The 15,804-nt window shown below is 55.5% G+C and overlaps 1 protein-coding gene across 1 annotated transcript; it reads left to right on the top strand.

The window, feature by feature from the left end:
- The first annotated feature begins 5,090 nt into the window (after positions 1-5,090).
- Positions 5,091-15,596, top strand: PKDCC (protein kinase domain containing, cytoplasmic). Its single transcript, XM_030800170.1, has 7 exons — positions 5,091-5,908; positions 10,303-10,425; positions 11,094-11,365; positions 11,994-12,073; positions 12,356-12,463; positions 14,283-14,456; positions 14,665-15,596. The coding sequence occupies exons 1-7, from the start codon at positions 5,270-5,272 to the stop codon at positions 14,748-14,750; spliced, it is 1,482 nt and encodes a 493-aa protein (XP_030656030.1). The 5' UTR covers positions 5,091-5,269; the 3' UTR covers positions 14,751-15,596.
- Positions 15,597-15,804: the final 208 nt, after the last annotated feature.

Here is a 15,804-nt window from a genome sequence, read left to right as displayed (position 1 = left end):
TCTTTTCCAGAAACGGGTGGAAGCATCTTTCCTGAGCCATGGCTTCTTCTGTCTTTGTTTGACTACTTTTCTCAGGATTCAGAATTTTTTATCTATCTCTGTGTTTCTTCATATTTATCTATCTCTGCACTCATGCTTGCACACTTGCTCTCTCTCTCCTCTGTCTCTGCCTCCGATAATTTTTGGGGGACTCTGCCTTGGGGCTCCCGCTCTCCAGCGTGCGGGAAACCTGACCTTCATCATCTGTTTTTTATATTTTGGAAACCTCAGCTTCACTTCCTACCTGAGGGAGGTGGGGGTGGAGGAGCGGGCTGCCTGGCTCCACCCTTTCCCCATCTCTTTTCAGAATCAGTCCCCTCCCCTACAGCCTTGCACCAGGGAGGACAAGCTGGGGCTGCTCCTGCTCTCAGACTCTGGCATCAGGAGGCTCAGCCCAGGTCCTGATTCATGGTCTTCCCTCTGAAGCTTACCACAGTTTAGGGGAAGTGGTGAGGCCTCCTGTGATGGACTACTGGTTTGCTGATTTGGGAAAAAGGGGAAATTCCAGGCACAAAAGAGCCCAGGAGGTTAAGAGATTTCACCTATGGGAACCAGGATAGAAAGTGGTTCAGGCCGGGCGCGGTGGCTCACACCTATAATTCCAGCACTTTGGGAGGCCAAAGTGGGTGGATCACTTGAGGTCAGGAGTTTGAGACCAGCCTGGCCAACATGGTGAAACGCTGTCTCTACTAAAAATACAAAAATTAGCCACACGTGGTGGCCGGCGCCTATAATCCCAGCTACTCAGGAGGCTGAAGCACAAGAATCACTTGAACCCAGGAGATGGAGGTTGCAGTGAGCCAAGATCGCGCCACTGCCCTGGGTGACAGAGTGAGACTCCATCTCAAAAAAAAAAAAGAAAAGAAAAACAAAAGAAAGTAGTTCAACCCTGTAATTCCAACATTTTGGGAGGGCTGAGGTAGGAGGATTGCTTGAGCCCAGGAGTTCAAGAACAGCCTGGGCAACATAGTGAGATCCTGTCTCTACAAAAAAATACAAAAATTAGCTGGGCATGGTAGCTCACACCTACAGTCCTAGCTACTTGGGAGGCTGAGGTGGGAGAATCACTTGAGCCTGGGAGGTGGAGGTTGCAGTGAGCCGAGATCGGGCCACTGCATTCCAGCCTGGGCAACAGAGCGAGACCCAAGACCCTATCAGAAAAGAAAAGAAACGAAAAGAAGGAAGGAAGGAGGGAGGGAGGGAGGGAAGAAAAAAAGAAAAAGAAAGAAAGAGAGAGGAAGGAAGGAAGGAAGGAAGGAAGGAAGGAAGGAAGGAAGGAAGGGGAAGAAAGAAAGAAGAAAAGAGGTTCAAGTTATTTCTGCCCCCTGGCAGAGTTATACCCAACCAAGTTGTGTAAGATGTTGTCAGAGATGTTTATTTGTTTGAAATTTGTGTAAATACTAGGTCACTCAGTTAATGAGATTTAATCCCTGATTCTGAATCCAAGCTCTTTACATCAAGTTTTCCAAGACCTGAGAAATGTATTATGAACATTTCCTTTCTCCACAAAACTCTAAGAATAGACACTCAATATCCCAAGGACCTTCTGCAACATGACCCCAGTTGCAGAAGCATTATCTCTACCTCAACACTTTCTGGGAGGCCTTGAAGGACCACTTGGCAAAGATTAAGTGGAAAGGCTAGAAGACGGTATTTCAGGAAAAGGAACTGGGAGAGAGGGCACTGATGGGAAAATGCAGATGATGGCTGGGGCAGGAGCTGGTGCAGGAGGAGTCTGACTTTGTGTGGAGGAATGGAAAGGGGAACACAGGCCTAGGTGGGGGGCTGAGGCCAGCTCATGGAGGCCTGAAGGCCAGTTCAGCTTACCCTCCAGGTTTTTGAGTAGGACAGTGATACTCCAAAAGAGGTGTCTGAGTCTTGGCCTGCAGGGAAAAAGATGGACAATAAAGAAGGCAGATGGGAGGCTGGAATAACCCTTCAGACAGTCTAGGATGATGTGACAGAAACATACAGAAAGAAGGTATTTAAAAGACATCTTAAAGAAAATTTAGCATTTTGGAGTCTGGGCCATCTGCCCTCCTCCCAAGGATTAATATCCAAGTAAGTGTTCTGAGTGGGGTAGGAGCATGGCAGAAAGATAGAGGGAGCAAGAAAGCATAGAGCATTGGACGTACTGAGCCTTCTAGACTTCGCACAGACACTGTGGCCTGAGGGCTGCCAGAAGTCCTTGGGGAGACAGGGAGGACTGCCATCTGATGGCTCCTGTATGAAGATGGCACTGAGGGCTCTGAGCTGGACACTGGCCTGCAGACTCTGGCCTGTGAGGCCCAGGCTATGGGCTCCACCTGGTCTTTGAGTGGGTGGGCAGACTGCAGATCAGGGGCCTGCAGCAGCATTTCATGTATTTCAGTTCTTTGAAATGATTCCTCTCCCTGGGTGGCAGAAAAAAAAAAAAGGCAAACAAGCAAAATATAGTGAAGAACTCAAGAACTGCCAATTCAGAAACTCTAATCTGCTCAAAAAGTTCAGTCTCTTTCTTTCAGAAGCGAAAAACCCATTTCCATCTCAGATTGTATATGTCTGTGTGTCTCAGAGCTGGTGAGGGAGACAGTAAGTATGAGAGCGAGGCCACTGAGATGCCTTTGTTCCTGTGTGTGAGCTACTGCTCCGAACTGCTCCGTGGACCTGTGTGAGTTGCACGCACATTTGTGCCTGTTTCTCAGGCCCCTGTGTGCCTTGAACTTTCAAACCATAACAGAAACACTGAAGCTTGGCAAAGATATCATAGGAATAATTATCTAATTTCAGAACATGTTATTATAATACCTACATGATGTGTAACGAACTTAACAATGTTCACCTACTCTGAGCTGTAAATTCACAATGCCTAGTTTTACCCTCAGAAGTTTCTCCAAGACACAAGGGCAGAGCAGGCCCCAAAGAAAGCTCTTCAGGGAATATTCCCCCACAACAGCTCCCTCACGGATTGAGATGTTTGGCTGGGTAGATGTCTATGGGGAAATTGCTGGAAGGAGGACAGAGCCTATCTTGGGATGGCAACTGTTCCTCCCAAAATCCTCATTCCTCCCCAGAAGAGAAGACATGGAACTGATAAGGAACTAGCAGCCATATTGGGGTGACACAGGCAGACAGGCTTTTCCTGATTCAGCTGTGGGCGGGGCCTCCTGATCCACCCAGCTCCCCCTTTTCCTCAGGGGCCTGAATTGGACCGAGGCTGAGTGTGAGGGGAATGTTTGCTGTTTGCTGCTGTTCCCTGTTGACTTTAGCCAGTAGCTCTGTTTACAAACCCAGGTTGGTTTTCCCAGCACAGTTAATTAGACCAAAGACATCTGGTATAAGGCTGGGGAGGGCATCTGCTCAGAGCCTTCCCCCGACATCCTGCAGCCTGCAGTCACGGCCCAGAGCGGGGCAGAACAGCTCTATCGGTACAGACCGGACTCCACCAGACCCAGTGTTCTCGGAGGAATCATGGCTTCCTTCACCCTGCCTTTCCATGCTTGCCAAGTCGGACTGGGCCCCAACTCCCCAAGCCATAGAGAACAAGGAGTCCGGGCTGGAAGGCCCACCTCAGTGGGATCATAGGCTGGAGATCAGGGACTCAGCTCACTCCTCGGTCCTTCCATGTCCAAAGGAACAGGGCAGAAATTCCTGTCCCTTTCTCATCACAGACACTGCATTCTGTAGGAACGCCAAACCTCTTCAGGGAAAATCTCCCCTTCCTGGACACACTACCCCCCCCCCACCCCCACCTACAGAAAAAAGGCTCTAGACCCTTCTCCTCCCTGACCCCTCCCCAGCCAATCGCTGACACTGTGAGGAGGACAGAGATTAACCTGGCCCAGAGGGAGGCAGGAAGCTGCCCAGGAAGGTGAGAGGATCTAGGTGGGCAGTTTCAGAGCAGCGGGGAAGAGGAGAGCTGAGAGGGGGAGGGGCAGCGGCTTATCTCTCCCAGGAGGGGGGAGCTCACTCCAAACAGCTAATGCACTGGCGTGTGAAAGCCCCTCAATTAGCACTAATGATGCAATCAGGGAGGGAGGAGGAGGGACCGAAGTTCTGGTGGCGTCAGCACCAACTTACACACAAGGTACACATTCCCTTCATCGGACACAATGGCCCCTTCAGACACGCCGAAGCACACACTCCACAGACAGCCGTCCGTGGGCACAAACGCACTCTTTGCGCAAGCTACTAGCATGCACATGGTTCCTGACACGCGGCTGACCCCGTCAGACCCCAGGCATCCTGGGGGGTAGGGAGCGACCCCCAGCTGCATTTGGGGCTTTAAGGGCAAGGAAAATCAGAAACACTTGGTAAAAGGAGTTGAACAGGGCATCTCCGGCGAGCTCACGAGCATTCCTCTATGCCTAGAGCTCCTGTCCCACGCGCGCTCGCAGGTGCTGGCCCGGCTGCGTCCGCTTCCCCCTCACCATCGCCCCAACACGGAATCCGGGGCTGAGCGAGGAGCCGCCACCCCCAGCCCCACCCGCGAGAAGCGGGGTCCACGCGCCTTCCCTCCGCCCAAACCGCCCCGAGGCCCCCAGTCCCAGGAGGGAGCGCTGAGCTCACTCGGATCTCCGCACCCCGGACTTAGCTGCTAGTCCCCTCTGGAGCCCGCTACCCGCCGGCCTCGCCCCTTTATCTTCCCCCCACTCCGCCCGGCCGGCTCCGTTATCCACCTCCCGATCCCGTTATCCGGCCGCCCCGGCCCCGTTATCCGCTCTCGCGTTGGCCGCGGAGCCCTGCGCGCCTCCTGGCCGCCACCGCCCCCTCCCCCGCTCCCAGACGGAGCTCGGGGGACCGCGGGCTGGGCAGGGCCGGAGCCGCCTCCGCGCCGCTTCCCAGGCCCGGACGGCGGCGGGAGGAGGTCCCGCTGTCAGTCAGCGGGGAAGGCCGGGCCGGGCGGCCGGAGGGGGCGGCGCCGAGGACGGGCTGGGGCCGGGAGCTGGGAGGTGGAGGCGGAGGCGGAGGCGGGGGCGGAGGCGGGGGCGGAGGCGGGGGCGGGGGCGGGGGCGGGGGCGGGGGCGGGGGCGGCTCCGGGCCTTATAAGCGGCGGGGGCAGGGCGGCAGGGAGGCAAGTGTCAGGCCGATGTGTCGCCCGCGAGGGGCCGGGGTCGGGGCCGCCGGGGCCATGCGCGCGGGCTGGACAGGGGGCCGGCGGGGCGCAGAGCGGAGCCGCCTCGGAGCCTGAGCCGCCCGGGGCCGGGGCCGGGAAGCCGCGCGGGGCCGGCCGGCCGGGGGGAGGGGAGCGATGCGGCGCCGGCGGGCGGCAGTGGCCGCGGGTTTCTGCGCCTCCTTCCTGCTGGGCTCCGTCCTCAACGTGCTCTTCGCTCCGGGCTCGGAGCTTCCGAGGCCAGGCCAGTCCCCTGAGCCTTCGCCGGCCCCGGGCCCGGGCCGTCGCGGGGGCCGTGGGGAGCTGGCCCGGCAGATCCGGGCGCGCTACGAGGAGGTGCAGCGCTATTCCCGCGGGGGCCCCGGGCCCGGGGCGGGACGGCCGGAGCGGCGACGCCTGATGGACCTGGCTCCAGGCGGGCCCGGCCTGCCGCGCCCCCGGCCCCCTTGGGCCCGGCCCCTGCCCGACGGCGCCCCAGGCTGGCCCCCGGCTCCCGGCCCAGGCTCCCCCGGCCCGGGCCCGCGCCTGGGCTGCGCCGCGCTTCGCAACGTGTCCGGCGCGCAGTACGTGGGCTCAGGCTACACCAAGGCCGTGTACCGGGTCCGCCTGCCCGGCGGCGCCGCGGTGGCGCTCAAGGCGGTGGACTTTAGTGGCCACGATCTGGGCAGCTGCGTGCGCGAGTTCGGGGTACGGAGGGGCTGCTATCGGCTGGCGGCCCACAAGCTGCTTAAGGAGATGGTGCTGCTGGAGCGGCTGCGGCACCCCAACGTGCTGCAGGTACGAGGGTGGGGACGCGGGGGTAACGGTGTTGGCTGGGAGTGCCCAAGACCTTGTCAACCTGGCTGGAAGAGAACCCCTTGATCTGGAGTGCCGGTGACTGCGCCCAGGCTAAGCTAGACGCAGAAGCCGGACCATGGCCCTTCCCACTGCACCACCCTGCTTCTCACTCCTGAGTGGGCGTCCCTTTACCGAAGAACTCCTGGGTTTCTCGGCTTCCACACATCTCTTAAAGACAGGCCAGGACAGAGGCTCCCAAAACTCAGGGAGTGGGGCAGTCCGTTAGGATTTAGGACTCTACTCCGGGCTGGAGTTAGGAGGTTGAACACCAGGGATATTGTCCCAAGCCAAAATGACCCTAAGCCAAGACACCTGAGTCAGGATTCCAACTGTGTGATAAAGTCCCCCTTCCTGATGGAACTTCTCTCAACTTCCAGTGATTTGTCTGGTTTTGAAACTGAGACGGGACAGCAATGGGGCTGGGAAGAGCTGGAAAGAGACCATGTGTCATGCTTGATTCCTATAGAGTCTCCCCACCCACCCACCTCCAGCGCCACCCAGAAGACACTAGAAGGGGGCTGGGGAGCAGGCTAGAAAAAGGGAACACAGTCCTTCCCAGAAGTGAACTAAGGGCTCCCCAGGCCTTAAAGTGGGTCCTTGAGCCCCTGGAGAAGCCTCAAGGTCTCAGCTCCGTGGACAGACTGGCGACCTGAGGATCTAAATGTCACACTGTCTGAGTGTATATAGATAGCCAAGAGTCTGGAAGGTTGAGAAGGCCGAATGCTCAGGTTCCTACTCAATGGGACTCTGCCTCACCTGTTCGCTGGAGACACAGGGGAGAGCTGAAACCCCCACCTTGTCCCCTCCAAGCTAGACTTACAGTGGGCCTCTCACAGTCCCAGCACCGCCCTAACACTCCACGTCCTCTCTCTCAGGTCTCCCTCCATCCTAAGATTAGACAGACTATTCCCTTTGCACATGTCTGAGCAAATAGAGGGGAATCCCTGACCGCTGTTGGCCCGGTGAACATGGGTGTGTGCAGCCTCCCCAACGGATGAATCTTGCACACACCTTCCACCTACCTGCCCACTCAAACTAACCTTTCTTCACCCAGCAGAAATGACTGGAAACCCAGGAGTCCCTCTCTCCTTTCCTTAGGAGTGAGATGGCACCCCAGCCCTGGAGGGAGATGGGTAGGCATCGTAGAGCAGGAGAGACTGGCCCAAAAGCTGTTTATACTTCTGTTGGCTCCCAGTCTCCCCCTCCCGCATTGTATTCCCCAACCCTGGTCAGACACTTGTGACCGGGCCCTGGGCCTCAAACTGGTCTCAGGAGCTCGGGCAGAACCAACAGTTGCGCGTAGTGAAGCCTGGCTGCACAGCTCACACTGTGTCTGCAGCTTCAGGGAGTGAGCCCCTGGTTACGTGGCCATTCTAACTGGGAGGATCTTGTACTCTTTACTTCCCAGGGACTTTTGGGAACTTTTTGGAAACTCTAGGGTGTCAGCCAGATCCTGAGGGAGTACAGAAGTCTTGAGTGACTTAACAGGACATAAAGTCTTAGTTACTTGACTCAAGACCCCTCTCCCTTCAGACGGGTTTGATGTTTGATGTGCTTTCCTGTCTTTTAAGAAACTTGTCCCTCACTCTTCCCGCCAGCCCAAACTTCCTGACAAGCATTCAGCTAACGCCCCCACACATATATCACCGGACGGTCCTCCTCTGAAATGTCAGGCCCCCAGCCCAATTCTGAAGGCACCAAAGAGAAAATTACAAGAGTAGTTTTCACCCTTCCCTCACCAAACCAAGACCAGGGTTGTCTGGGGTTAGCTGTGTGACTCTTCATTGTAGAGTCCCAGACGAGAGTTAGTGGCCCCAGGGCACAAGGGTTGCTAAGGGAGAGAGGGTCACAGGTCCTTTCTACCTAGGAAAAGTGAAAAGTGGGGGGCCCTTTAGTGTGAGTTTAGGAACTACTTTGAGGGTGGCTCTCCCCCATTCATCTTCTGACCGCCAGGCCAGTGTCACTCTGGCTTCCTCAACACGGCCGTCTTTGCTGGCAGGGAAGCCTACAGTGGGGTCTTCCTGCCCAGGAGGCTTCAGGGCAGGTGTACAGGGAACTAGAAATAATGCTGCTTTAATACCTCTGAGTTATTTAAAATTTCAAAACCATTTGACTGTTTGCTGAACTGGGGAGGAGTCAGAGAACATTTCTAGAGTTCCTAGTGGTGCAGGCCCACCACCCTCCCTCTCTGAACAGCCCAGAATTGGTGCTGTGGATTCTAATAGAAAATGCCCAGGCTAGCAGGCCCCATTCTGCACCTCCCAGGGCTTTCTCTGGTCATGGGGATTGCCTGGGCGAGATCTTTCTATCCATCTTCTTTGACCCCTCCCCATCCCGCCCCTGACACACGCACACACACTCCCTCACGTGACTGACTCCTCTATAGCCCAGGGCCAAAGGGCACAAGGGTCTTACCTCCCCTCAACCTCTCCCCACCTCTCTCCTCCCCCCCACGTCATCCTGGGGCCCCCAGGCCTTGGATGGGCCCCCAGGCCTGCCTGGGCCCAGATTCTGGCCCTGCTAGAGTATATTTCTTCTCCCAACCAAACAAAAGATGTGACTGAAATGCTCAACCTCACACTTCCTGGGGGGGTTAATGGTGTCTTTTTATTTTTTCCTGAGGGGTGTTGATTAATACCTCGTTAACAGCGCATTTAACGACCTCTGGGTGTTTAATAACCTTCAGAAGTTTCCCACAAAGGCTCAGACTCTGGGCAAGAAAATGAGAACCAGGCCCCAGGGCTGTTCCCCTTACCTTCCCCCCACCCCACCAGGGTCTGGGGCCTCCCTGGACTAATGGGGAGGGGGTGGAGAGAGAAGAGGGTGCCTGGAGCTGCCCTGGCCCCCCAAGTCACAGCCCAAGAGTGAGGCCTTCCCCCATGCCAGCAGGATGACGGGGAGCTGAGGGGGCACTCCTAGGGCGGGAAGAGGACATGTGAGGACCTGGAGTGGCTCTGGGGAGGGTGTGAATGATGGTATGAGGGTGACAGTGCACAGGGATATCCACCCCTCCACCGCATAGCTCTCCTCTCCCTGAGTTGGGCCTGGACAACTCAGCCTTTGTGTTTCTAGCCCACAGGGTGCTGGTTGTTTTGAGCACCATACGAGCCCTTAGCTGCTGTGGAGTATGTTGGAAGAGCCAGGGGGAAGCCTGTGGATGCTGTTAAGGTGGTAGTGACAGTCAGGCTGTGCTTCCCAGAAGTCCCTGGGCAGTGCAGAGCTTCTCCCCCGATGACATAGAGTGGGCAGTTCCCTGTGACCGTAACCCCAAAAGAACTGATCTTCCAGGAGGAATCATCACTCACTACCAACCCCACCGATCACTCATATGCAAAACACACCTGGGGATGTGCCCTTAGGTACCTTGTTCTTATCAACACTTGTTACCAATCTAAGGGAACTTGCTTTTCCTCCCTCAAGACCCACGCAGAGAAAATTGAAGCTGCCAGAAGGAAGAAATGATGAGGGATAGATACAGATTGGAGGAGGGGAGGAAGGATAATGCCCAACCGTATGCTGACTTGTGTAGTACCAAACAGCATTCTTAGAAAAAACAGATTGTGGCCGGGCGCAGTGGCTCACGCCTGTAATCCCAACACTTTGGGAGGCCAAGGCTGGCAGATCACTTGAGGTCAGCAGTTTGAGACCAGCCTGACCAACATGGTGAAACCCTGTCTCTACTAAAACTACAAAAACTAGCTGGGCATAGTGGCAAGCCCCTGTAATCCCAGCTACTCGTTAGGCTGAGGCAGGAGAATCGCCCACACCCAGGAGGTGGAGTGAGCTGAGATCATGCCACTGCACTCCAGCCTGGGCAACAGAGCGAGGCTGTCTCAAAAAAAAAAAAAAAAAAAAAATAGAAAAATAAAGAAAAATAGGTTGTGGAATCCGAGTGGCACAAATTCACATCTTAGCTCCTACACTGATCAGCTGTGCGACCTTATGCAAGCAACTTAACCTCTCTGAGTCAGTCTTCTCACCTGAAGTTGGAGATAATAATAGCACCTACTGTGCCCATTAGGGTTATCACAATAATTGAGTTATGCACATAGAGCAATTTAGCATGGTACCTGGCACGTGGTTAACTCACAGTGGCCAGACCTGCCTATTTACCTGAGTCGGAAGGGGTGAGGAGCTGACATGGTCAGTAGGAAGTCTGACTGCAGGGAAGAGAGGGCATGCTTCCCAGGCAACGCTGCCATTCTCTTCTGGCCTGAGCTGAAGCAAAGGGCTGGGGATGATGGGGGGTGAGAGAGGGGGAACCTGACAGGCCAGCCCTTCCCTGTCCCCACCCCCACCCTGTGACCTAATGACCTGCCCTCGGCTTTCCCCAGCTCTATGGCTACTGCTACCAGGACAGCGAGGACATCCCAGACACCCTGACCACCATCACGGAGCTGGGCGCCCCTGTAGAAATGATCCAGCTGCTGCAAACTTCCTGGGAGGATCGATTCCGAGTGAGCTCAGAGGAGGGCTTGGGCCCTGGGCTCCCTGCTAGGATGGTTCTGCCTTAGAAGGCCAGCCCTCCAAAGCAGCTCCCACTCCTCCTCCACCAGAGGGAGGGGAGGAAGGCGCACAGGCTGACTCAGCCACCGGCCGCAGGGTTCAAAAAAGAAGCAAGACATAAAGGATCCCAACATGCTGTGCTCTTGCCCTCCTCACCCCTCCTTGTGCGCGTGTACACACCAGCTTGTGGGGGCTGGCACCTTAAAGAGGGGAGCACTCACACACTCACACTCGGCCTGACTGCAGGAGGGCCAGTGTCCTAGAACTAGGAAAGACTTTAATACCATCTTGACCCTCCCGCTATTTCCATACACTGAACTAAAACTACATTCAGGATGCAACTTCAGGGAAGAGATGCATTATCCCCAGACCCTCGCTGCTGCAGTTTCCCACCCACTCCATATCATTTGCAGGGTCAGGCCAGCCGAGAGTTAATAGAAAATCGCTGGCCTCCTCTCTAAGGCTGCTGACCTTGGCATTTGTGGAGCCCTGGGGCCCATAGAAGAGAAGTGCCAAACCCCACAAGCAAAGTTCAGATTCCAAAAGGAGGGTGCCCTCACGTCCCACAGACCCCCACCCAGGAGGAAAGCAGTGAGCAGTCTTTTCTTGTGCCCCTCAGATCTGCCTGAGCCTGGGCCGCCTCCTCCACCACCTGGCCCACTCCCCACTGGGCTCCGTCACTCTGCTGGACTTCCGCCCTCGGCAGTTTGTGCTGGTGGATGGGGAGCTCAAAGTGACGGACCTGGATGACGCACGTGTGGAGGAGACGCCGTGTGCCGGCAGCACCGACTGCATACTCGAGTTTCCGGCCAGGAACTTCACCCTGCCCTGCTCAGCCCAGGGCTGGTGCGAAGGCATGAACGAGAAGCGGAACCTCTATAATGCCTACAGGTGACCTCCACCCCCGACTCGGGAACTCCATCGAAGGAGAATGGGCCAGGAGGGCATGGCAGGAAGAGAGCCATAGTGGAGGCCAGCTGGGCAGGGAGACTCAGCCTTGACCAGAGCAAGGGAAGGCTTCTACCCTGTCCAGAAGGGAACATTCAGGCTTCTGATGGAGAGGCTAAAAATAGACAGCTCCAAGGAGAATCCGGGTTAGGGGGTGGCAGCTGGAGGCTTCTTAAAATAGTGTTGGACTCGGAGCCTAGGGCTGGTGGAACTGGCACTTTTCCCTTCCCACCCGGGCCCTTGTGCTCTGGGAAATTCCTCACTGGGCCCCAGCCATGGGGCTGCTCTGACACCGGGGGTCAGTCAGGGGATAATCTGGGGCTGGGAAGTGGGCAAGTCCTGGGAAGGGATGGGAAGCAGGCCCCTGGTTTCGGTTAGTATGAAGTTAGGTGTGGTCTTAGCATGTGCCCAGAACCCTCCCCCGAGGCTGAGTAGACTTCACGGCGGTCTGCCTGATTGCTAGGCCTGAGGGATCTGGCTCCCTGGCCAGGTTAGCGTTCTAGGTTGGAATAGCGGAAGGATGTGTCTCCAAAAGCTGGCTTCCTGAGCCACTGGTTTCCCTCTGCCACAGGTTTTTCTTCACATACCTCCTGCCTCACAGTGCCCCGCCTTCACTGCGTCCTCTGCTGGACAGCATCGTCAACGCCACAGGTGAGCTCTCCAGGACCCATCTGCTTCCAGGCACCATCTGCTTCCAGGCACCTACCCCACCTCCACCCGCCAGCAAAAGTGGGGAGAAAAATAACCCAGGGCAGCAGGGGGTCTAGAAACCATCACTTCCTAAGGTGGCATTCTGCCGCAACCTCCCCGCTCCCCGGCCCTCTGTTCACTGGGGCACAGGCTCTGGAGGCAGAGGTGGGAGCAGCTGGCTGCTGACTTCAGGGAGGAGTGGGAGCCCCAGGCATCCTGTCTTAGCCACACTGCACTCTGCAGGAGAGCTCACGTGGGGGGTGGACGAGACCCTGGCCCAGCTGGAGAAGGTGCTGCACCTGTACCGGAGTGGGCAGTATCTGCAGAACTCCACGGCAAGCAGCAGTAGCGGTGAGTGGCCCCAACCTGATCCACAGGGAAGCGAGAAACAGGTGGGAGGGTGAATGACCCCGCCCAATTAGGCTAAGTGGCTCACCCTTTCTCTGGGGACCCTTGTCTCCAAAGGCCACTGTAGGGGCTCACATAGAATCATGGAGGGGCTGACATGGAGTAATTTGAGGTTCCATCTCTAGCTGAGCTAGAGCAACTATAATTCTGCCTTCAACCTGGGGTTGGGCACTGACACCCCTACTCTGGATGGCTCCACACCCTATCATGTACTGGCTATATGACTTTGAGCAAGTTACCCCTTGAACCTCACTTTCCTCATCTGTGAATTGGGTTCACTATTACCCGCCTCACCAAATTCTTATGGGAATTAAATGTCAGGTGAAATGTGTGAAAGCAATTAGTGCAGTTCCTATGACACAGCTGGAACGCAGTATATGTTTGCTTCCCTTTCCTTCCTCTAACCTCCCGGGGCTAGAAGGGCACTGGATGTTAGGGAAGGCACACACTGAAACCAGCCAAGAAGCCCCAGGGCAGGGGGAGAATTCTGGCCACTGGTTTCAGGCTGTGGTCCTTCTGCTGAAGCCCTGGGGTTTAGCTGGGGTTGGCAGGGGTTGAGGGGTGAGCAGGCTCCATATTCAAGGAGTTCTGGCTAGTCTTGGGGGTGGGGGAGCCCTGTTAGCCCTGTAAATAAAGTTTAACGAGGTGAACAATGGCTGGCTCTGTCCCTGAGGATGCCGTTTATGGGGCTGTAAATCACAGTCAGCCCTGGACTTTGGTCTAGTCCCTGGTAGAAGGAGGCAGGAGGGCGGGGTGGCCAGAGGCCCAGGGCTTCTGCATTATCAGTCCAGAGCTGGGGCTCTCCAGGCAGTGGGAAAGACAGGAGCAAACAAGAGGCCAGCAGCTGAGCAGCTCACTGATTGTGAGTTTTCAGAGCTTCTGAGGCTCTCTCTGTCGAATGAGATCTCAGATTTTCCTTCCAGCCCCCTCCCCGCTCTAGCCATGGATTTTTTGCATTTTAGTCCATTTGCATGCCTCTTAACTTCAAAAACCCCTGACTCTCTCCCATCCCAGGCCCTTCTGGGGAACTTGCCTGACTTCTCTCCCCAAGGCCAGGAGAAAATGTGAATGAGGGTTGCTCTGAATCCTTGCAGGCCACACTGGATGCTGGTTAGAAGTACAGATTCTCATTTCCACCCCAGACCTACAGAATCAGAATCTTCATTTGTTTTGGCATGGTGGCTTACACCTGTAATCCCAGCACTTCAGGAGGCTGAGATGGGAGGATCCCTTGAGCCCAGGATTTCAAGGCTGCAGTGAGCTATGATTGTGTCACTGCACTCTAGTCTAGGAAACAGAGTGAGACCCCATCAAAAAAAAAAAAAAAAAAAAAAAGAATCTGCATTTTAACAAGAGTCCTTGGTAATTCACATGCACATTGAAGTTTGAGAAGCCTGGCTCTAACTGTCTAAAATGTCCTGGCCTCAGCAATTAGCCTAGACAGCTGGGACTCCATGTGTCCCTGTATATGTCTGTCCCCCTTGCATGTGCCTGCTATCTTGTACTGCCTGACCAAGCTATGTGCCCTTAGATTTGGGAAATACGTATCTCTTGAAAACCAAGTCTGTGCTTTGTCTTTATTGAGCAGTCAGCCCTGTTTCAACAGTGGTAGCTGCCTTCATCTGCATGCTAGAGGGCTGGGCTGGACTTTAGCTTTCACCTAGGAAATGAGTCTTGCTGCCCTTTTCAGAAAGTGACACATCCCTGGGCACTCAAACTTGGGCATATAGAGTTCTCATTTTACTCCATCCCCAACCCACAGAGTACCAGCGTATCCCAGACAGCACCATCCCCCAGGAAGACTACCGCTGCTGGCCATCCTACCACCATGGGAGCTGCCTCCTTTCAGTGTTCAACCTGGCTGAGGCCGTGGATGTCTGTGAGAGCCATGCCCAGTGTCGAGCCTTTGTGCTCACCAACCAGACCACCTGGACAGGTGAGCCAGTGGGAGAAGCCCTTCCAAGGGAGACGGCAGGACCTCTCTGGAGGTTGATAGATAGTGATCCCGCATTGGAAGTCAGAGGAGGTGCTGAGATGATGAGAGAGAGGTATATGTGTCTTCAAGGCAGTCAAATTAGGGAGAATGGTCCTGCCTCCAGGAAGAGAAACATCTAGCCCTGTTACCTCTCACCTCTGCTCCCCAGGTCGGCAGCTGGTCTTTTTCAAGACTGGATGGAGCCAAGTGGTCCCTGATCCCAACAAGACCACATATGTGAAGGCCTCTGGCTGACCTTTCTGAGGGCCCGGCTGACCTTTCTGAGGGCCCAGCTGACCAGCTGACTATCCTCAGCAGCTGGGCTTGCCTGTGGAGGGAGTGACTTGCACTGGCAGTGCCGCATGTCACCTGGGAACCCCTGCAGACAAAGCTGACATCCCAGACAGACCGATGTGACCAGGACAAACGTGCAATAATGCCAAATGTTAAAATGTGAGTTTACCAGCCTAGCTATGGGACTGCTGGCTCCTAGTCCAGGAATCATGGGGTGATGACTGCCTCTCCAACCCTCTGGGCTGTAAGCAAGCTCAGGCTAGTCTCCCCAGTGGGGGCTGTTTGCCTCCCTGGGACAGTTCCGTGGGCAGCCCTATCACTGTTCAATAGTGTGAGAATGTAGCTAAAGCCCCTGCTGCTGCTGCTGCTGCACATGCCACAGCAGGCGGGGGAGCTGCGTGGGGACAATCCATCGTGGAGTGTTCCCTCAGCTTAGGTCTGGACAGGAGACTTGGCGGGGGATGCTCCAGGATGTGGGTGATTCTGTACCTGGGGAGGCTATCTCTGACCTCCTGACAGAGGACACTCCCAGGCCAGCCCAGGGGTCAGGGACAGAGGTGCACACCTCAGCATGAGCCAAGACTGGGGTCGGGGAGCAGGTGCGGTTTGAGCCAGGACCTGGGGGGGGTGGGGGGGCCGGGGCCTTTCTGCCTCATTTGCTTTCAATGAAAGCCACAAAGCAGCCAAAACCAGGCTTTCCCCCTTCCTCGAGTTTGAATATCCAGAATCTTTTGTACTTCTTGTTGGCTAAATTGTTTATTTTTGTAAAAAATAAAATTAGTTAATAAAATGATGTTTCACAGCAAACTCTTCCCTAATGACAGTTTCTTAGGTTGTGACTTCTTGGCCCTCAGTTATATCCTTGGTATATGTTTGCGGGGATGCGTGTGTCACGGGAAGATGAATGAAATCTCAGCAGCAAACTCTGAAGTCATCACAAAGTGTTTTTAGGCCCTGCTCCCACCCATGGTGCCCACCTCCTGCTGGGCCCTCCATATCGTGTCCCCAAAAAAGA

This window comes from Nomascus leucogenys, chromosome 19 (assembly GCF_006542625.1).
Source record: "Nomascus leucogenys isolate Asia chromosome 19, Asia_NLE_v1, whole genome shotgun sequence".
Taxonomy (NCBI): Eukaryota; Metazoa; Chordata; class Mammalia; order Primates; family Hylobatidae; genus Nomascus; species Nomascus leucogenys.
This window is presented reverse-complemented; position numbering and strand designations above follow the sequence as displayed.